The following is a 23,524-nucleotide window of genomic DNA, read 5'->3' on the forward strand; positions in this document are numbered from 1 at the left end:
TCACCTTCATTGATGATTTCAGCAGGAAGGTATGAGTTTATTTCCTGAAACACAAGTCAGATGTGTTTGCTACTTTCAAGAAGTGGAAAGCTGAAGTTGAAAATCAGACCGGCTTGAAAATCAAATTCCTGAGGTCCACAATGGAGGAGAGTACGACAAGTCAGAGTTTAAAACATTTTGTTCAGCTAAGTGAATTAGATTAATGAGGACAGTTCCTAGTAAGACAAGACAAAATGGCGTTGCAGAAAGAATGAACAGAACATTAAATGAGCGGGCAAGAAGCATGAGGATTTATTCTGGACTACCAAAGACATTCTGAGCTGATGCTGTGACTACAACAGCTTATTTGATCAATAAAGGGCCATCAGTACCCTTGAAGTTCAAATTGCCAAAGAAGTATGGACAAGAAAAGAACTCAAGTACTCTCACTTGAGAACTTTTGGTTGTACTGCATATGTTCACATCAATCCAGAGAAAAGAGACAAGTTATGCTAAGGCTGTGAAGCGCTACTTCATAGGCTATGGCTTAGACATTTTCGGGCTTAGACATTTTCGGGTATAGGTTTTGGGATGACAAGAATAGAAAAATCCTAAGACATTGTAACGTAACCGTTGATGAAAAAATCTTGTACAAGGACAAAGAGAAGATAAACTCTGAAGCAAGTGGGAGTTGAGCTTGAGTCGCAGAAAAATTCACCCAGTGATGTTACAGCAGAAGCTCAAGAAACTCCTGAATCCGTTGCTGAAGAACCCGACGTGGAACAAGTGACACCTAAGTAGGTGTTGAGGAGATCATCCAAAACCGTCAGAGCACAAGATAGATATTCACCTTCATTGCATTATCTGTTGCTGACTAATGAAGGAGAACCAGAGATCTTTGATGAGGCCTTTTGGGGAAGCCCAAAGCAAAGCCATGAGAGCTTATGCTCAAAGTGGACAATATCATACAATTGTGGAGAGTTGTGATTTCTTACATGGTATCAGAGCTAACATAGGAAGAGAGAAGGAGGTGGCTAAGATCCCATGTGGTCATGTGTTCCACAAATCATGCATCCTAACCTGGTTTCAATGGAGCAATTCATGTCCTTTGTTAGAGCATCATTCTTAAAAATACGTTATAATTTGGCTCGCTCTAACAAAGGACATGAATTGCTCCATTGAAACCAGGTTAGGATGCATGATTTGTGGAACACATGACCGCATGAGATCTTAGCCACCTCCTTCTCTCCGCCCTTCTCTTCCTCGTAGCATTCGTAGCACACACTACACCCTTCTCCCACAATCCCCTATTTTCCCGCCGCCACTCCAACTTCCTCCAGAACCACCCTCTCCTCCACCATTACACCTCGCCGAACAGAACCCTGGCTCTCCTCCCTCCAAAACATTTAAATGTAGTCAATATCCACCACCAATTAAAACCATATATATACCCCATTAGGCAATGCTCTCAAAACATACTTTTCTTCATTCTTTGTATTCTCTCTTGTTGTACATACATGAAGTCATCAATAAACCCTTTAGTCAATATTCCTCGAATTTTCTCTCTCTTATTCTTTGTGTTCATCTTGATCGAGTGTCTGTGTTGTTGAGCGATCCTAACAATTGATATCAGAGCGAGGCGAAATTCACCACGATCTGTGAAGATGGAAAGTTCAAAGATTGGAATTGAAAAGTTTGATGGATCCGATTTCTGTTTCTGGAAGATGCAGATTGAAGATTATTTGTACCAAAAAGATATTCACAAACCCCTGTTGGGGTTGAAGCCGGATACTATGACCACGGAGCAGTGGAAGCTCAAGGATCGTCAAGCCTTAAAGTTGATCCGGTTGACGCTGTCCAAAAACGTGGCATTCAATATTATCAAGGAGAAGTCAGCATTAGATCTGTTGAAGGCGTTGTCGAATATGTACAAGAAACCGTTGGCTATGAACAAGGTGTATTTGACGAAGACTGTTTAATCTACAAATGTCTGAAGGTGGATCTGTTGCTGGTCATATAAAAGAATTCAATATGATTACAAGTCAACTGAGTTCGGTGTATATTATTTTTGAAGATGAAAGTAAGGCATTAATTTTGAGGTCATCTTTACCCAAGTCGTGGGATACTATTATTGCCGCGATCAACAGTTCACGAGGATTTGATAAACTGAAGTATGATGAAATTCGAGATGAAGTTCTTGTTGAAATAAAATTCGCTTTGATACCAACTTGTAGAAAATAAACGCTCGCTCTGAAACTAACTTGTTTAAATAACTCTCACGTAGCTGTGAAGGAGGTGTCGAGAGGGGAGAGACAAGAGAACAAAAGAAATTCTGAAAAGCTCTTTTCTATTACACTTTACACTTTGCTTTCTCTCTCTTGCTCTTACTCTCTACCTCTTGCATTTTACAATGAAAACGAATCAATTTATAGAGTTTCTAAAATCTAAAATTAGTTATCCCATAACCCACTTTCCTCGAGTGATATTTTTTCTTTGCATTTTCCTTCTTTACGACTAAAATTTCAAAAGCCTTACTAAATTTAACAAAATAAAAAACTACCATTCTTTTCTTTTTTCATTTAAGTTTATTCTCAACAAAATTTCCCCATAAACTTAAATGCTCTATTCAACGATTCCACCTGCGCTGTTTTCGTTTCTCGAGCTTAGTCGTGGTTTCTTCAGTTTCCTCTCCTTGTCCTCGAGCGGCAAACTAAGTTTGTCCTTCTCTGATGAGACTTCATTTAGATCTTCTCGAGAACAGCCCATCTGAGACACCAACTCTTCATTTCTCCCGTTCTTAGCCACGCTTGACTCAGACATCATGACTTTGTTCAGTTTACTCAATTCCCTTTGTAAGTCCACAACAACATTTACAGCTAGTATTTTTGCTTCCTCCATTTTGGCTTTATCATGAGTGAGTAAATCAATCGTGGGTCGTAAGTTCACTGTCTCTTGTTGGATTTGATTCAGGTTCACGTCGAGTGAGTCTCTCTGTTGAGTCAGCATCTTTATATCTTTCTCCTCCCTCACTAGCTCGTCCACTAGAGCCTCAATCTCCAATAACAAGTCATTCTCTTTCTCTACATCTTCTTCAACTTTCTTCATTAGATCAGAGATTACCTTCCCATTCTTTTCCTTCTCCTGTTTGAGATAGGAAGAACTCTCACTCAACTCAGTCATTTCTTTCTCTAACCTTTCAACTTTTATTTCTAACTCTTTCTTTTCTTCTTCCATTTTCATCCTCTTTTTTCTTTCTTCATCGAATTGCCTTTTCGGCCATTGGAGCTCTCTCTCTTCGCGCTCGGGCTCTCTGTTATTCGGTTGGTTATCTTTCTTCGATTTTCTCATCTCCGCTATTAGGATTTCGCCACATCCGCTGCGCATCACCTCATTTCCAACAGTTTCCACTACCTCATGACTATCGCCATCGTCTTTCGCACAGTCGCATTCAAAACCTGATATTTTCAGCATCTGCCAGAAGACATACAAGGTGTACCTCATTTGTTGAGTCATACAAATCTCGCAAACTTCGCATTTTGGGTTGTCGTGGTTCATCTTCATCATCAGATATTTCTGAGTCTGTTGGTGCACTTGTTGGTGCAGCGACTGATGATTCTCTTACTTCGATATTGACTTTCGTCGAATTATTCCGGTCCCATTTGCTTGCTTCATTTACTCGCACATCGCAACTCACTATCAACATCTTGCTAATCGAGTCAAGTAGTTTGTATCCTTTTGTCTTCTCATCATATCCAATAAAGATATACTTTTTGCTTTTGCCTTCGAGCTTCGTTCTTCGTTGGTCCGGTACGTGAGCATAAGCCATACTACCGAACACTTTGAGATGAGAGATTGTAGGCTTTTGTCCTCTCCAAGCCTCTTGTGGTGTTTGATCATCTAACTTCGCATGTGGACATCGATTCTGTACGTAGATGGCGCATTGCACGGCTTCTGCCCAAAATTCCTTCGACATGCTTTTGCTCTTGAGCATTAACCGAACCATGTCGAGAATGGTCCGGTTCTTTCTCTCGGCTACGCTATTTTGTTGAGGGGTGTACAGTGCGGTTAGAAATCACCTTATGCCTTGCGCCTCGCAGTACTCCATGAAAGCCGTCGAAGTATACTCGCCACCTCCATCGGATCGTACAACTTTGATGTGTCTACCAGTTTTCTTCTCCACCATTACTTTGAACTTTTTGAACACCTCGAATGCCTCGGATTTTCCTTTCAGAAAGTAAGCCCAAGTTTTCCGTGAGTAATCATCGATAAAGGAAATGAAATACCTCTTTCCACGGAATAACTCGGGGGTAATTGATCATATGTATCTGTATGGATCAACTCGAGAAGTTGTTTAGCCCAAAATTTAGCCTTCTTTTCAATTGAGGTTCTCGCATGCTTGTTGAGCACGCATTCTTCACAAAATTTACTTTCAAAGTCCATATTTGGTAGCCCATGTACCATATTCTTCTTCGCTAACTCCTTTAGGTCGCCATGATGTAGATGACCAAAGCGGAAATACCACAGTGATGCCTTGTCTTCTACGTCGACTCGCAAACACTTTTCTCATATGCTTCTTAAGTTCAATTTGTACATCCGATTTCTTCCTATCTCGACTCGAGCAACCAAACGCTCTTTCTTATCCTTCAGGTGTAGCAGGCGGTCCTTTAGGAATATCGAGTAACCTTTCTCTGTGAGTTGTCCCATACTCAATATGTTGGTCTTGAGGCCTGGTACGTAGTAAACATCTTGGATTGACCCCATCACACCATCCTTTTGCAAGAAATGTATCGCACCTCGGCCTTTGACCTCCACCTTTGACGCATCTCCAAATGACACATGACCATCTTCAATCTTTTGCATTTCTTTGAATAGGTGCTTGTGACCGCCCATATGGTTGCTTGCTCCTGAGTCGAGGTACCACAGAGTGTCGTTGTTGAAGTTCTCTTCATCTTGAGCCATCAAGAGAAGACCTTCATCTGTTACATCTTCCATGGCTTGGTTGTTCCTTCCACCCTTTTTCCAGCTCGACAAGCTTTTGCAACGTGCCCCATTCTACCACAATTGTTACATTTGTCGGAGTTATAACTATTTGCATAGTGGCCATATTTTTGACATTTGTAACACTAGACGTTGGAATTATATCCTTGATCGCATCCTTGATTGCGTCCTCTTCCACGTCAATTTGCTTGGCTCGACTATCTCTTCTCCTTATAGTTTTCTTCGTAACTGTTGCCTTGACCACTTCGACCATTCCCGCGGCTTCCACGACCTCTACCTAGAACATTTTGAGTGTAGAGTACTTTTTCATCCTTTATTGATGCCTTCGTCTGAAGCGCTTGATCGAGTGTCTCCTCCTTCTTTTTCTTACGTTGCTGGTGTGCCTCGAGAGAACTGGCAAACTTTGCTAACATTTCTCCGTTTCGATTTAGCTGATTTGCCACGGTTTGTACGCGTGTAATGTAGTTAGATACATTTTATAACTCCTTCATCTTCATGCTCTCCAACTCGCCACGTAGAGTCAGAAGACGCACCTGCTTGACTCGGTCGGTTCCTTTGAACACCTTTTCTAGAGTGTCTCACACTTCTTTTGAAATAGTTGCCCTTGCAATCTTCTCAAAGCCCAACTCGTCAACAGCCCGGAACAACATGTATAATGTTGTCTTATCCTTTGATCGTAATTCTTTTAGCGCCTTGTTTTGCGCCGCCGTATAACTCGTGGTATCTTTCGATTCTTCGAAACCTTCTTTGACCACCTCCCTTGCGTCTTGAGATCCGAGAAGAGCTTTCATTTGGATGCTCCAATTCTCGTAGTTCGTCTTCGTCAATCGTGGTAGCGGCATTTGTCCCATCATGTTCGCCATCGACTCTATTACCAATTTGTTGAAATAAAATTCGCTCTGATACCAACTTGTAGAAAATAAAGGCTCGCTCTGAAACTAACTTGATTAAATAACTCTCACAAAGCCGTGAAAGAGGTGTCGAGAGGGGGGAGACAAGGGAACAAAAGAAATTCTGAAAAACTCTTTTCTATTACACTATACACTTTGCTTTTTGTCTCTTACTTTTGCTCTCTGCCTCTTGCATTTTACAATGAAAGCGAATCAATTTATAGAGTTTCTAAAATCTAAAATTAGCTATCACATAACTCACTTTCTCCTAGAGTGATTCATGACCCTTTATTTTTCCTTTGGCATTTTCCCTCAAATTTCAAAAGCCTTACTAAATTTAACAACAGTTTCTAAAATCAATTTATAGAGTTTCTAAAATCTAAAAAAAATTTATTTAAGTTTATTCCCAACAGTTCTTAGCGAAAGTATTCGCAAACGGGAAATTGGAGATTCATCACGCAGCTCTCAGTTTTCATCGAAGGGGAAGAAGTAAATCAAAGGGTCCAAATAATGAGCGATCAAAATCAAGGAATTGACAAAAATCTCCAAACAAACCAAACGTAAAATGTTGGAGTTGTGGAGAAAAAGGTCACTTTTGGGTAGATTGTACAAAGAGGAAGAAGAATCACAAATCAGAGGATGACGGTTCTATACATTTAGTAGAAGACCTTGGGGATGCTCTAATCGTCAGCGTGGACAGTCCGATTGAATCATGAATTTTGGATTCAGGTGCATCTTTTCATTCATCTCCAAACAAAAAGTTGTTTCGAAATTTCAAGTTGGGAAGTTTCGAGAAGGTGTATCTTGCCGATAATAATGATTTGAAGATTGAAGGAAAAGGGGATGTCTGCATAAAAACTCCGGCAGGAAACCATGGGACATTAAAGGATGTTAGATATATTTCTAGTCTCAAGAAGAACCTGATCTCTATCGGTCAGTTGAATAGCACAGGTTATGCAACAAAGTTTGGGAAGAGTTCGGGGAAGATTGTGAAGGGTGCTATGGTGGTAGCACGTGGCACAAAATCTGGAACCTTATACACCACTACAAGGTGTATGAACATGGTTGATGTTGCTGAGAGTGCTTCAAATTCAAGTTTATGGCATGATAGACTTGGATATATGAGCGTTAAAGAAATGAAGATGTTGGCTGCGGAAGGAGTTTTGGAAAGTCTGAAATCTGTTGATATGAGTCCTTGTGAGAACTGCATTTTGAGCAAACAGAAATGAGTTAGCTTCACAAACACTGCTAGAGAATTGAAGAAAAGTACCAGGACAACGAAGCAAGTGGGAGTTGAGGTTGAGTTGCTAAAAGATTCACCTAGTGATGTCGTAGCGGATACTTAAAAAACTCCTGAGACTGTTGCTAAGGAACTAGAGGTGAAGCAAGTGGGAGTTGAGGTTGAGTTGCTGAAAGATTCATCTAGTGATGTTGTAGCAGATACTCAAGAAACTCTTAAGACTGTTGCTGAGGAACTAGAGGTGAAGCACATGAGAGTTGAGGTTGAGTTGCTGAAAGATTCATCTAGTGATGTTGCAGTAGATACTCAAGAAACTTCTGAGGTTGTTGTTGAGGAATTAGAAGTAGAGCAAGTGACACCTGAGCAGATGTTGAAAAGATCATCCAGAGCCATCAGAGTACTAGATAGGTATGTACCTTCTTTACACTATCGATTGATGATTGATGAAGGGGAATAGAAGCTCCTTGATGAGGCCCTACAATTGGAGGATACAACTGTAACGACCCGAAAAAAATAATAATAATAGTAAGTAAATAATAATTGAAAAAAGAAAAGAGTAAATTATTGACCCTCTCTCCACCTTCCCCAAATATCTCTCCAAAATCTGCAAAAGAAAGAAATAGAAGGGAAACAAAAAAAATGGCAGATTTTAGGAAGGGAAAAATCGGACAAAGAAACAAAAGAAAGATAGCAGATTTTGGGAGAGAAAAATTGGAAATGGCTTCACTCCAAGCAGATTTGATAGGAACGGAAAGAGATAGAAAATTTATGGGTAAGTTAGATCTCCTCTTCTTTTATTGTTGCAGGAGATAGAAAAGTTATTTTACATCTCTTTCTTCAATTATTTAGATTTTTGGATATCTTGTAGAAAATCAAAATGGATTGAAAAATGGCTTTGTCAATTGCATGGATCATCATTTTTAGGAAAGAGAAGAAAATCAAAATTGATCGATGCATACGGAAAATTAGAATAGATTGAAAATGACTTCTTGATTGGATAGTCATTCAGGGGAAGAGAAGAAAACAGAATAAATTGAAAATGATAGTTTTTAGGAAAGAGAAGAAAAAGAATAGATTGAAAATTGGTTAATTGGGTAGTCATGTTAGAAAAGAGAGGAGAACAAAATTGATTGAAATTTGTTTTATAATTGCATAATCATTTGTAGGAAGAAAAAAAAAATACAGAGAGGAAAGAAACAAAGTGGTACAACAGAAGAGAAGGAAAATGAAAGATATGAAAAATTATTATTATTTGTATCCAGATAATATAATATTATAACAAACCATAGTTGGATGGAATGATTCAAAGCCGCATGAAATAATATTGATATATTTTCAATTTGAGTTTTAGAAAATTTAGAAACAATGAAGACTTGGAATTCGATTTTTACTGAGACCGTTTTAGAGCCGTATTTCACATTGTTAGTTGGATTATTAATTAAAATGTGAAATACTAACAAAAGGTGACGAACGGTGGGATATGAAGTGAACTCCAGCAACCTTTGGAGCAGCTCTCGAGAAACGGGAGCTTACGTTAATTAAATTAGGGAATACTTCGACTAAGGCCAACCAGGTAAGTGGCCTTACTATAGGATAGGCTAAAAATTGTATGAGTTACGATGATGTATGAACTATGTCGTACGATGCGGTATATGAGTTATGATGATGTATGAGTTATGATGATGTGTGGGTTACGATACTTGATGATGTGCTCAGTATATATATATTTTGATGAATGTCGTACTTGATATGTTTGATGCACTTTGTGGCAATATGATGAGTATGATGATTGTGTGACGTTTACCTTAATATGATGACGTTTTCCATATTGAGCATGCTATATGATGATGAGTGTCATATTGCATCATGTCGTTAGATCGACATAGGACACAACCCTAAGAGCGTGAAAATGATATTAATATAAATATCCACGAGTATGTGTTACCTAGAGTAACAAAGAGATGAGACTAGAGGGTTGTGTCAGAAGAGACATTATGATGGATTTAGAGGGACCTCATGCATATTGTATGTTCATAAGCATAGGGCTACTTCCCCTAGAGATGATGAGTGCGGACGCGCACCGTATGATGAGCGCGTATGCGCACAGGTGCGAAAGCACACAGATGAGGGTGTTCATGAGGTGCATGACACTATGGGGTTCCGCTAACCTCCGGACGTCGCTACAGATTAGCTTGACCAGAGGGTCCAGGGGGTGTGCGAGCGCCCTGGGGACTCACACTCGCACGTGTGAGTCGTGTGTAGGGAAGTACTACACATCCAATTTGTCCGAGACTAGAGGCCACCCCTAAGATGATTAGAGATAGGTCCCTAAATCATGATTGCATGTGTTTGCATTTGCATGGCCCCTATAGTGGGGCCACTTACTGAGTATTCTTTGAAATGCTCCGGCCGTGTGCCACATCATTTTTCAGGTAAAGGCAAGGGTCACTTGTACGGAGGACAGCGGCATCGCGAGTAGAGACTGTGGCACGTGCATAGGGTAGATTCATATTTAAATTTCTAGTCTTAAATTAGAATATGTTGTTTTGCATTTCATTGTTTTAAATTATTTTGTATTTGTTTTTGTTTTCTCTAAATTTCAGTATTTCATATTTAAACACGTAAGACCATAACTGTGTTTTCCAGAGAAGAAGTTGTTTTAAACATTTTTTTTTTTTGAAGTTTACATTATAAATTATGTTCATGTAAGAGTTATATTTCTGCATTATAGATGAGCATGAGACGTTAGTAGCGACTCTGAGTATGTGAAAATTTAGGGTCGTTACAACAACCAAGTGGGAGCAAGCCATGGATGATGGGATGTCTAGGCTTCAGATATGCTTGCACTTGCATCTGCTAAGGCTGAGTACGTTGCAATAGCTGAAGCTAGAAAAGAGATGATATGGATGACAGACTATCTAGAAGAATTAGGCAAGAACCAGCGGGAGAAGATTCTTCAGGTAGATAGTTAGAGTGTCATGCAATTGGTGAGGAACCCGGTCTATCACTAAAAGACAAAACACAGAAGGCGATATCATTTCACTAGGAGGTTAGTGGAAGATGGTGATGTGTTTGGAGAAGATAGAGGGTGCAAGGAATCCAGCAAACCTTGTGTTGATGTTGGAACATTGAGGTTGTGCGAAGCCTCAAGTGGTATGTTACAGATTGAGAATGAAATTCTTAGTTGACTAGATCAGTCTTCAAGTGGGAGATTGTTGGGATTGACTGGATCAATCTCCAAGTGGGAGATTGTGATTGACTAGATTAGTCTCCAAATGCGAGATTGTTGGGATATGGAGCCTAATGCCTAGATGTGGTAGAGATATATATGGTAGATATTTAGTAAAGATTTGATAGAGATATATTTATTAGATTATATGTGTTGAAATCTTTGGAAGCTATATTTAGTAAATTGAAACCATATATATACCCATTAGACAGGGCTCCCACACTCAAAACATACTTTTCTTCCCCCACCATATTCTCTCTTGTTGTATATACATGAAGTCATCAATAAAATCTTTAGCCAATATTCCTCCTTGAATTTTCTCTCTCCTATTCTTTGTGTTCATCTTGATCGAGTGTGCGCGTTGTTGAGCGATCCTAACACGTTTATGCTAGTCTCTCTCATCATCATCATATTTTTAGACCTATGTCATAGACCCTCAAGGTGAGACCTCAATCACAAATTTGTTAGGTTATGGAGCCTGATGCTTATTTATAACTTAGTCAACGGTTATACATAGTAAAACTATATATGAAAATTTGTTAGATTATGGAGCCTGATGCTTATTTATAGCTTAGTCAACCGTTTTACATAGTATAACTATATATGAAAAATGACATATAAAGTAAATTGTCATAAATAATAAATAGCTATGTATAGTAAAAAGCTATATACGGTAAAGCTATATATGGTAGATAATTATATCTCGTAAAGTTATATAGTAAGCTGAACTATATATATATAGAGCTTTGAAAATGTACTTTATGTATTCTTTGTATTCTCTTACTGTACATAGTTGAAGTCATCAATATAAATCCTTTAGCCAGAGTTCTCCTTGCATTTTCTCTATCCTGTTCTTTGTGTTCATCTAGATCGAGTGTGTGCGTTGTTGTGCGATCCTAACAAAATTCTCATAAGGTTCATGTATTCTAAAGTTCAACTAACTCTCAAGGTATTACAATGGACCTCTGCAGCTCGTGAAAGGTTCATTAGGAGGGAATTAACTAGCAAACTCTCTAATAATCTCTCCAAAGTACAGTCATAAATTATAAGTCAATTCTATAGTAATTCAGACTTCCAAAGATCGAGTCAGGCTTACGATTAGGGGTCAATCGGTAAACCCCTAATTGTCCTCGTATAACCACATAAAATCACATTCATGAATAGATCATCGTAAGTCTCAAGTTCAATCAGCTCTAAAGATACAACTGCGGACCCTTGTCGCTCGTGTCAAGTTCACTAAAAGGAAACTAACTAGCAAACTCTAATAATTTCCATAGGGTACAATCATACATCATAAACCAAATTTATAGTTATCTGAATCCCTGACAATCAAGTCAGGTTTATAGTTAAGGGCTAGTTGACGAACCTCTGCCCCTTATAATCACATAAAAATCACATGCGAACACATTGAAGACATAGTATAGCGCCCTACACATGGATACCTAGCCACACTTCAATTCGTCCATATTTTTGGAAACGTACATAATAACATTCAACATGTTCTTACATACATTTAAGCAACTCATTCCATGCTCAAATCTCGATAATAAGTTCCCTCTAACATGATTTTGATCATACTCAAGGCATGTTTTTAGTTCCATTCGATCAGAGTCCAGTGGCTCATTTCTCAAGAAACGTGCATCATATCAATTTGACATGCTTTTCATAGATCAAATAAACTCAGTTCAAACTCAAATTTTTATAACGTGTTTCTCATATCATGCTTGCATACATACTATAATCATAGTTAAATTCAAAGTTTTGATGTGCCACTTAGATGACACTATTTGTACGCGTCCACATCCTTACAAAATTTTAAATTTGGCCAAACTCCTCCAAATGATCTTACATTATTGAGAAAAATCATGAGAACCAATAAAATTGGAGTAATATAGCCCAAACACAAGAGAACAGACGAATCAAATTGGTTATCTTCAATCTTAGTTACCCGTGTGCTAGCCGTTCAGTTGCTCACCTTTTAATTTGTGCTCTAGGTCTTGAAACTATCCACTTACTTCTACAAAGTTGTAGATCTCGTTATGTTGAATCGAAAGACATAAAAAACACAAATTTTTGTTAAGAATCTACGGAAATATCGCCGATCAAACTTCTACCTCATGTTAAGCTCCTTTTGCATGAACAGGTATTTAAGGCTCTTGTTATCTATGTAGATGTGGATCTTTTATATGTAAAAACAGTGTCTCCAAATCTTCAAGGCAAAAAACCACCACTACCAACTTCAGATTGTGAGTTGAGTAGTTCTCATATTCGTTTAACTATCGGGAGGCTTAGGCAACCATCCTCCTATTTTGCATCAATATGCAGCCTAGTCCCTTCCCTAATACATGACTGTAGACTACAAAGTTTTCGACGTCATCTGACGCAATATCTACCACTCCTAAGTGTGCATAGATATGAAAATATTATTACTCAACGAAAGAATACAGATTTAAGAATTAGAAAAAGAATTGGGATCGAATGTTCAATCTTCATTGATATTCATCACCTTTAAATAGGATACAAGATACTAAATAATATCTACCAAGAAAATATAAACTAACTAAATACTGATAATAAAATAAAATATATTACTATTCAAATTCAACTGATTACGATATCTAAAATATATTTCCTAACTAATATATTCTGGAATATTACGAATATCATATATTCCATAACTAATTCAAACTAAAATAAGTTGCACTAAATTGTGACATCATCGAGCATAGTGAGCACTAACGCCGTCACCAATCTCTTTTTTAGTTCTAAGAAACTTGTCTCACAGTTGTTCTTTTTTGGTTAGTTGAGTCAGGGCGGCTGCAATCTTGGAAAAATCCTTTATAAAACGATGGTAGTAACCTATTAGTCCCAAAAAACTTTGTATCTCAGTCGTTGTAGTCGAACAAGGTCATTTCATCCCTACCTCAACCTTGGTTGGATCCACTACTATTCCTTTTATTGACACCACGTGGCTTAAGAAAGAAAATTTTTGAAGCCAAAACTCGCATTTCAAAAGTTCCGCTCTCAGCGTGGTCAGTACTCTCCTTAGATGACCTTCATGTTCTTTACTAGATCTAGAATAAACCATGATGTTGTTGATGATTGCTATCACGATCATGACAAGGAAGTTTCTAAATACCCTCTTCATCATATCTACAAATACAATGGGAGCATTCGTTCATCCAAAAGAGAGACATTATTGTGACCCCATAATGTATGTCGCAAGTTCAGAAAGTTGTCTTAGCTATATATTCCCTAATTATTAATTAATGGTATCGGATCGCAAGTCAATCTTTGAAAATACTGCAACTCCATGCAACCAAAGTATGGTCCGCGAATGTTTCACTTGCCCTTTTTATTTTTTATTATTATTTATTTATTCGTTTATCCTTTTAAAAAAATAGATATTACACGAACATTGCCAACCCACCCAAATTGGTGCGCAAGTACACACCAAACTTTTCAAAAGTGAAAACACTAGCAACAACGAGATCACTCAATCAGATTTTGTGGAAGAACCATCAAACCTAAGAAATGACTTTAGAAGAGGAAATGTGAGCATCAATACCCCGAATTATTCTAGGATTAGTCAACTTCAAGTACGAAATAATTGAATTGACCTTGTACAAACCTCCAACTATGTTTTAATGATCGAGAAAATCAAGTCACATGTAATCATCTTGTGAAATATTAATATTCTCAATGAATTTTTGTCTTGTCTAGTTTGATGCAAGTTAATGTCTAGTTTGATGCAAGTTAATGTCTAGTTTGATGCAAGTTAATAGACTCTTTTTCATCCTCTGATCAGTTGAATGTTACCATCTCTATTGCATATTAAGTTTTTACTCATTCACACACTAAATTAATAAAAAGTAATACAAAAACTTCCACAATTTCAATTCATATTGTTCAAAAAATTAAATTAAATTAATGCATGAAAAAACTTAATTAACTTATAAATTTATACGATAATGATGTTTTTCTTTATGCTCTAAGCAATTTTGTATTATATATATCTCCTATCATTTATTTTAAACTAAAAATTGCAACATAAGGTTAAAATTGTAGCCATTATAATGCAATTTGATAAAAAGTTCAAGGTAATTATGACTTTTTTGAAGTACACTTTAAAAAAATATAAGCAAAAATTCATACAAGACGAAAAGAAACTGAAAGTTGTAAAATTACTGGCAGTGAAAGACTCGATTGTAAGCTGATCTAAGGAGAGACTATTGTGTTCTTACACCGAAAAATAGAAAGCTGATCTTATCTCACAATGCAAACCAATAACTAATTAATCTACACTGAAGAAGGCGGATTCTGTTATGATTGCGAAGAGACTTACGAGTTTGAATAATTTAAATGAGCTTCTTTTTCTCGAAAAAGGTCTTCAGGTGCCATAGTTGCAATCCTGCAACTGATAAGCAAACAAAGAGCGAAAGCAAACTCAACCATGCCATCTTTGTGTTTGTACTTCTGTTCAGATCTTGCATCTCGTCCTCCCTGCAATCACAGATTGTTCATGGTTTCAGACCAATAACGAGGACGTCCATGAGTAACGGGGGCTGGGGTCAGCGAAAAAACTTGTATTGAACACGGTCGAGAACAAGTGAGAACGAGTAATCTCAATTCCTAAATGGGGGAATGGGATGGGGGCAAAGAAGTAGAATGCATGATTCTGTTTTACCTTTCACGGAGATAATTCATCTCTTCTTGAATAGAATGGGCTGTGTCAAACAACTTCTGAAGCTCTAATTCCATGGCCTGGCATTGTAAGAGAATCGTTAATGACATAGCCACATGAGATTGGGAAAACAACTCACAGCCATTTATTAGAATTGAAAAAAAACAAGCAGCATTCATCGAGTCCCAAGTGAGTTTGTGTTCCAGTGAGTTCAAAACTTGATAAATAGTAAGCTTGTGTGTGTTCCAGTGAGTTCAAAACTTGATAATTGCGGAGATTCGACACAATTTCGATGTCGTTGAAGCAAAATTATGGAAAAAGTCAAGAAATTAGGTGGCCATCATAATTCAGTTCCTCCCCACTTTATTTTTGGCGAGGGTATTCAATTCAACAACTCCAAAAAATCACCCGACCCAATTCAAATGGTAATTTTCTACGTGGGGTACTGCATTAAGATTTCTGAATTTGTTATTACCTAGTTGAATCGAAATACCCTCACCAAATCTTCAGCCAACATAATTCGAACTTCTATCGATTGTTTTCTGTTTCCAAGTGTTATTTGGTCTAAGGACGCTAATAGCAGAGTACTTCACCAACATAAGACATTACTAGAGTTGGTGTATGAATGGACCAATTTAAAAAGTTAACTGATAAGCAAATTAGAACAGGAGGGGAAAGAAATTTCCTACACCAAATCAGATGTCATGCCACAAAAGAACTCGCACCAATAGTGGGAGACATTCATTCAAATAGTCAAGTCTTGACCACAAGCTTGATGACACTTTTTAGGACCCATGTGAGATCCCGCATCGGTTGAGGAGGAGAACGAAGCATTCTTTATAAAGGTGTGGAAACCTCTCCCTAGCAGACTGTATTTTAAAAACCTTGAGGGAAAGCCCAAAGAGGACAATATCTGCTAGCGGTGGGCTTAGGCCGTTACAAATGGTATCAGAGCTAGATATCGGACAATGTGCCAGCGAGGAGACTGAGCCCCGAAGGGGGTGGATTGTGAGTNCGAAGCATTCTTTATAAAGGTGTGGAAACCTCTCCCTAGCAGACTGTATTTTAAAAACCTTGAGGGAAAGCCCAAAGAGGACAATATCTGCTAGCGGTGGGCTTAGGCCGTTACAAATGGTATCAGAGTTAGACATCGGGCAATGTGTCAGCGAGGAGACTGAGCCCCGAAGGGGGTGGAATGAGAGTTCCCACATCGGTTGGAGAGGAGAACGAAGCATTCTTTATAAGGGTGTGGAAACCTCTCCCTAGCAGACGCGTTTTAAAACCTTGAGGGAAAGCTCGAAAGGGAAAGCCCAAAGAGGACAATATCTGCTAGCGGTGAGCTTGGGCCGTTACAACTCATGTCTCTAGATTGGTATGGTACTATTCACTCAAGAATTTTGAACCCAACTCCACTTATGTCATGTGAATATAGGAACAACCCATAAATCTTCTAAATAATGTAGAACTCTAATAGCAACAATAATGGTGCTGAACGTCCTTTTCAAGTGAACTGTTAAAATTGGTTCAGAGAAGCATTCATTCCTAAGAGAGAATCTGAAACTGAGATTGCTGGCAGCATTAGAAGGAAGAATACTGAGAAAACTTGGCGAGTGAAAACTTTGTTTGGGAGGATGTTTCATGCTCTCTACTACAACTTTTTCTTTCAAAATATGCCTTCTTTCAAACTATGAAGAAAAGTGGCTTTATATTTAGCGAAAAAAGTGCACACCTTGAGTGGAAAAAGGGAAAGAAAAAATTTAGCCATCATATTAATAATTTAAAGATCTTTCCTATTATCTTGGAAAGCGGAGGATAAGACATCCCGAACTAAATCTTGTTAGCAAAATGACCTCGGAGATACCGAAGGAAATCAAAGAAAGAATCTTCATAGTAAGATGATCACAAGCATCCATGGGAAGGAGAATTGTGGATTTTCTTGGACCAAAGAGAGGAAATTTAGATATGACCACAATCCTGGTCAAATGTTGCTAAGCCCAAACCTCTTTTCGAGGCGTCAACAATCCCAAGGGTGGAAAATAAAGCCTCAAACATTATGTTGGAGAGACCGGTGCTTAGATGGACAGGTTTCTAATCTCCAATGAACTATTCCCTACCTCTTTTACCGTCTCGGGTTCCAAAGACACCAAAATGAAAGAAGCTATGAACGAGACAACTAGATTTACAAGATGGTAGAAAGGACGATCTTAAAACAGAGAGAAATTAAAATCCAGGCCTGCTTCTAAATGGGACACACCTCATTAGAGATGTTAATAGAGAAAAAAGAATTTTTTTTTGGGAAAAGAAATTTTCAATTTTTCTTGGAGGAGAACTAAGAAAGTAATTTTCTTACTAGGTCCTAAGCTTGGTTCTAACTGTAATTTATGAAAAACAGCAGATCTACACTGCTTTATAAAAAGAAGATATCAATGAACTTCTCTGAAATGGTTTCACGGGATTTAGCCAATTGTCTTGATCGTGGGATATCATTGAGAAATAGGAGAGTTTGATCAAAGGATTTCCTGCGATTCTTTCTAGTATGGAATGAGTAAATCATCCTCCCTCCTGTTTACCTCGTGTTTAAGGTCAGGGAATAGAAGTTGGTTCGCAATATATACATCAAAATAAGAAGGAGACAGATCAAACGCCTTTCTATTTACCGAGTTAAAGAAGGGAATTCAGTGAAACCAATGATTTGGTATTGTAACAGATAGCAACAAATTGAAGAGGTTATTGTACCATTAGCCTACGATTGTTGGCATATTAGACTACGGGCGAAGCCCGCTCCTGACTCCTTACTCCCTCTCCCTATCGTTCTCGTTGCTGCGCTCACTCCTTATAGTTTATTACCTGAACCGGAACAAGGGAGACTCTTTTGGCTTTATTTTTGCTCCTACAATTAGAGAATCCTAGCACACATTAAATGATGATCTGTGATTGTCTATATTGTGCAATTGCTCCTACAGTTTGAATAGCTGGAATTCCCTACTACAGCGCTTCAACTGTTCTTGAATATATGCAAATTCCACAAAAGAAACATAATTCGATCACTTTCTGGAAATATAATTAGAAAGATAACAAAAACTCTGAGGCTGAACGCAGTCAACGATGGCTGGAGTTCGCAACTTGAAAGGAACTTTAGGTCGTTCAATTAAAAGGAGTGCCTAAAGGTAGGAGATACAACTAATACAAGCAAAGAATGGTAAATTCCTCGGATCCGGAGAAAAGACCTTAACAAAGAATTCAAAATTCGGGTAAACGCGCCAATCAAAATCCTCGTAAACAATCAAGCAATCGAACAGAACGAAGTTCAATCAATATTTGTCATAGAGATGCGAAAACTTACATCGACAGAGCCTTTCTTAGCGACATTGGACCAATCCTTGGCAGCCACACCCGTCCTCCAATCGAAATCCACGGACAATGTGACCTGAGGCTGGTGATCGGGAGCCCAAAAGCAGGTCATGAAATCACCCGCCTCCGCAGCAACGAAAGCAAATTGCCCCGATTCCACCTTATCGGAGTAATGGTAGGTATTTCCAGTAGCCGAAGTCACCTACAGATTCCAAAACCCTAAATCAAGCATCACAAATCGACCAAAACCCCCCGAAAAAACAAAAAAAAATCAAGAGATCCTCCCCAAAAAAAAAAGGAAAATACCCGAACAATGAGCTTGCGATCATCAGTCAAAGGCTGGCCTTCATTGGGATTAACAACGTGATACTTACCGACGGACATGGCGTTGTGCTTAATGTCCTCAGAGATACACTTGGTGTGGCCGGACTGCAAGTCGAATCGAAGAGATTCAGATCCAGACGACATGAATCCGATGAGGAAAATAAGGTGAAAAGCGGCGAAAAATCGCACCATTTTTTAGAAGGGAAGAAAGTTTTCAATGGGAAGTAAGCGGAGAGAGAGAGAGATTCGGGATTATGTGCTTAGCAGAAGAAACAAGAGACGATATCAATGGCGGCCAACGAAAATGTAAATCGCAAAATCAAATAAATATAATTATCACATTACAAATTAAATTACATTTAACAATAAATAAATAAATAATATGAAATTAAAATGATGTCAGTTGCTCGATTCTCATTGGCCAAGACACGTACTCTTCCTTCCTTCCTTGGCTGACACGTGTTTTATCAAACCATTCAACTATTAAATTAATACGAAATATTAATTCATAGGTTCATTCCGTAGCTCTTTGATTAAACGTATTAGTCAACATTTCTATGTTTCGATACAACAACAACAAGAAAACTTCAGCTATCGAGCACTTCTGCCCCCGATAAATATTTTACAAGTTTAGTCCTTCGGACCTTTCAATCTCGCAACTTTAGTAGCTAGGCGCTCGCACGCTTGGGTTGTTTCAGGTATTGCACTAAGAAAGACTCCTGTCGTTGCTAAAGGTCAGATTTTCAATCAAGCTATTTCTTTAAAACGGTTTCAGTATTCAATCTATCCCCTTTGTTCTCGAGTTCAGGATTGATTTTTTATGGTCTTTTTTCCTTAAACTTCGGCCCTCTTTAAACTCTCTTCCAGGAAATTTTTGCTTGGTCTAGTAACAAGCGGTTCAATCACCGTCAAATTTTTAATAAAAATATAAAATTTTATTAGAAAAGTATAATTGTTTTGTTGTTGGTTACCATAAATAAAGAAAGAGTTACATAATACAAAAAAAAACAAAAAAAACAAAAAAAAAACAAAAAAAAAACAAAAAAAAAACAAAAACAAACAAAAACAAACAAAAAAAAAAACAAAAAAAAACATTAATGCTAAAGCAATAAAACACACACAAATATTGGAGTAATCGCGTCAATACTACGTCTTGTCTTGTCTCCTCTCAAATTGAAAATCAAAGATAATCGAAGTATTTCTTATAAGGATGTGAAAACCTCCTCTTACTAGATAGGTTTTAAAACCGTGAGGTTGATAAAATATATAACGAGCCAAAGTGGACAATATATTTTCTTAACGGAGTTAGATATACATACAAACACACACAAATAACCTGTCATAGTTTAAGATTGTCTGGGGCACATAAAAACATTGATCACTTAACTCATATGTTGATGATCCATTCCTAAATACCGAGATCAGAAGATCATTGTGGCAATGATCCTTCTCATTACAATACTCGTGATATTTATAATTTTTTTTTATCATTTACATGTAAATAAAAACAACGTATCTACATCCTATAGATTATCTCCCTCTTCGATTTCTTCTCTCGTTGTCACAATTTGATTTTTCAAGATTTCAAATATCGTACCATAACTAAAAACAATACAACAGTAAATAAATGAAAGCAAAAACACAATAAAACTTCGAACGAATTAATAAGTAGTCAAAATCTAAAATTCAATACAAAAATAATTCAAAATAGGTATTGTTTAAGTTATTTACAAATAGTGAATGTGAGCGGGATACAAAATGTTACAAATGACAACCCATAAAATACAAATTAAATTGACGCCCCGAGCCGACACCTCTATGTGATAGTACAGCTCCCAAGCAATCCTCCACCTCAATCGATAACTTGTGATCACCTAAAAAAAAAAAATGGGGAAAGAGACGAGTATAAAAACATTCAGTAAGCAACCAACTTGTAAGCTCTCGTTGCATCCTTAACCTAGTAAGTAACCACAAATTTTTCATTGGGTTCCAAGAAGTTTGGACCCAGTTCAAGAATTCTCCTGATTCCTCGTGTTATCTACTTATGTAGTCTCTCGTCCTCTCAAGGTAGTTATATTCTACACAGTATTAGTTCCTTGCGTTATCTGCTTATGTAGTTCCTTGTGTTATCTGCTTATGTAGTCTCTCGTCCCCTCACAAGGTGGGTTTTATTCTACACAGTAGTACTTCCTTGTGTTGTCTACTTATGTAGTCTGTCATCCCCGCTAAAGGTGGGTTTCATTCTATAGACTAGCAGTTACATAAATTACTGGCTACTCAAATTCATTGGTTCACACTGCTAACGGTCTCATAAGTTCTGACAATTTTTCTTGGATGGTGTGGAGATTTACTGGGTTCTTAGGACTTTTAGGCGGCTTAGATCTCATCTGACATTTTCAGGTTATACGAGGTTAGCCCTTTGGAGCTAAACTAGTCCTCTAGGTACAGTTAGGTCTAGACGTCTGTTCAACGCTCATGATCCTAGGGTGCTCGGTCTACTGAAAACGTACTGACATCGGTTAATGTGAAAATAACTCTAGCTCTATCGCCCTATTCTTAACTTGGTTCGCTCATGCATGCTTGGTTAGGGAGAAATTTCATCGATCATCTAAAACACGAGAAACATGATCCATTCATTCCGGCATGCTTATTAGGGAAATATTTCTATAAGTCACCTGTAGCATTTAACACATAAACTAAAACATTCATGCAATCAAACGAGCTCAAGGGAGATAACATCCATCAATCGCTCGAAGCATCGATCACATTAGTCCATCCTCCCTTCTGACATAGCAGAAAGTATATAGAACAACATTTATCAGAAATCTCATCGTAAGTCTTTTGGTACTAGCATCTTGCATAGCTTACTCGTCCATATTGCCCAACTCGTTTTCTAATCATGCATATTTTATTTCTAGCTCAATGTAAATATAAAAACAACATGCATACCGAAATTCTCCTTCTAGGGGCATAACGATAATTTTTCATGACATACATACAATGCGTTCTCATCTGAAATTGCCCTTCAGAAGTCTTAAACATGCATTTTTCTAACTTCCTAAGATAAGGAATGCTCGCATGCTAGATCGTCCTAGCAATCCCTACAAGTATTACTTGCCTAAAGTCCATGTGGTTAATTATCAGGATGAAGCGTGTCTTTTCGAGCTTGTTTTTTCACTTGTTAGAGGCTTCAAATTTCTTGAAAATTTATTGATAGGTCTTGGTTCAAGTGAAATTAAGGTCAGTATCGATATCAAGACGAAAAACAGTTGACTGAGTAAACAAGGAACTCACACGTGTGTCAGTTTGTGCAGTTCAAGTCAATTTGCGTTTTCAATTCAGATGTTGGGTTGTCGATTCATGCACGAATCTTGGGTTGGTTATTGATAGGGTCGGGTTAATCTGCGACACGTGTCACTGCTAGATACCGTACACGCTTCTGCACTCCATGCTTGACACGTGTCAATCATTAGTCATTGTGTCGCTTGACATGTGTCTCAACCATTTCCAGACGAATACATCTCCCCTCTATGCGACACGTAGCTTCCTCCAGTTTATCCCATATAACTGTAAAAGTTCGTCAGAGGTTTTTCCCTAAGGAAAGCAGCTTCAAGCTAATTTATTCTATCCCCATATAACTGTAAAAGTTCATAATCGGTTTTTACTTCTTAGTCTTTCCTCTACTCTAAAGAAAGGTTAGTTCTTCTTCAAAGAACTTGACTTTACCTCCTTCCGATCAGTAGAACTTCTTCACCTACGAATTTCCAGTTTTCGATCTGTCTTTACATTTTCATTATTTTTCATAAAAAAAAAATCGAATCAACTTGATTCATTCACCAAGTTATATAGATTTTAATCCATCTATACGAAGGTGTTTTTCTTGTAACTTATTTCCAAACACACAAATAAATGTTCACGTTCAAAGTAGGCAAAAAACTACATAATTACCGTTCTTGGACGATCCGTTGAAACTCCAATTCCAACCCGAATCTCCTCTGAGTTTCGTAGACCTCTTTGAGATAAATAGTCTTTTTTGTGCAATTCCAAATGGGAAGTAAGTCTTCATATCTTATTGGTGAAACTGACTACTTGAAGGCATATTCATAGTCAAGCCTCCAAAAGACCAAGACTAAGACTCCAGAAGAAAAGGAGTTGAGCCTCCTCGAAGACATAGTAAAAAATGACTAAGACTCCAAAAGAAAAAGGAGTCGAGCCTCAATTAAGGGGAGACATACTTTATTCGAGGGGAGGTGTTGGATGATGAAAATTCCACATTGGCTAATTTAGGGAATGATCATGGGTTTATAATCATGGAATACTCTCTCTATAGTATGAGACCTTTTGGATAAGTCCAAAGCAAAGCCACGAGAGCTTATACTCAAAGTGGACAATATCATATTATTATAGAGAGTCATGTTCGTCTAACATGGATTTGATTACGAACTTGTGTGGAATCACTACTAGATTAATATATCAAAAGCTCATGTTGATAATATCATATTATTGTGGGGTTACCTCAGACCCCGGGAGGAGAACAAAATGATCATTTTGTCCCTTGGTTGACTTTGATCAACTCTTTTTTTTTTTTTTTAAGTTCATCAGATTTTTCTACATCATCTTGAAATTCGGCCTTTTTGAACTTCAAAGGAAAAATGGAGAAATTAATTATGGCCAAGGCTTCGGTATTACATTCATCTATTCATCTATTTCAACCTATGACTAATACCCTCATAACTCCCTTATTTCTTTCCTTGATTTCTGGAACTTTTCCAATTTCTTTTCTTTCTTTCTTTCTTTCTTTCTTTTCTTTTTTTTTTTTTTTTTTTTTT

The 23,524-nt window shown here is 37.7% G+C and overlaps 2 protein-coding genes across 2 annotated transcripts in view; both read right to left on the minus strand.

Annotated features, from left to right (window-relative positions):
• Nucleotides 1–14,418: 14,418 nt before the first annotated feature.
• On the minus strand, nt 14,419–19,015 carry LOC111797976 (transmembrane emp24 domain-containing protein p24delta9-like). The gene is made up of 4 exons (XM_023680899.1): nt 18,678–19,015; nt 18,364–18,573; nt 15,024–15,100; nt 14,419–14,839 (listed from the first exon to the last, which is right to left on the minus strand). Exons 1-4 carry the CDS (start codon nt 18,885–18,887, stop codon nt 14,695–14,697), a joined length of 642 nt encoding a protein of 213 aa, XP_023536667.1. The 5' UTR covers nt 18,888–19,015; the 3' UTR covers nt 14,419–14,694.
• Nucleotides 19,016–20,364: 1,349 nt separating this feature from the next.
• LOC111798249 (mitotic checkpoint protein BUB3.3) overlaps nt 20,365–23,524 on the minus strand; it is a 9,417-nt gene continuing 6,257 nt past the window's right edge. The window contains exon 10 of the mRNA XM_023681279.1: nt 20,365–20,569. The gene's annotated coding sequence lies outside the window, so the exon portion shown is untranslated. The remainder of the gene's footprint in view (nt 20,570–23,524) is intronic.

This window comes from Cucurbita pepo, chromosome LG07 (assembly GCF_002806865.2).
Source record: "Cucurbita pepo subsp. pepo cultivar mu-cu-16 chromosome LG07, ASM280686v2, whole genome shotgun sequence".
Lineage (NCBI taxonomy): Eukaryota > Viridiplantae > Streptophyta > Magnoliopsida > Cucurbitales > Cucurbitaceae > Cucurbita > Cucurbita pepo.

What these genes read in the sequence shown, in the direction of transcription:
- LOC111797976 (XM_023680899.1), bottom strand. Translation starts at nt 18,887, where the DNA reads ATGGTGCGATTTTTCGCCGCTTTTCACCTTATTTTCCTCATCGGATTC. An exon ending in ATCGCAAGCTCATTGTTCGG is followed by an intron (nt 18,574 to 18,677) that starts GTATTTTCCTTT and finishes TGGAATCTGTAG; the next exon opens with GTGACTTCGGCTACTGGAAA. An exon ending in CTAAGAAAGGCTCTGTCGAT is followed by an intron (nt 15,101 to 18,363) that starts GTAAGTTTTCGC and finishes TTACAATGCCAG; the next exon opens with GCCATGGAATTAGAGCTTCA.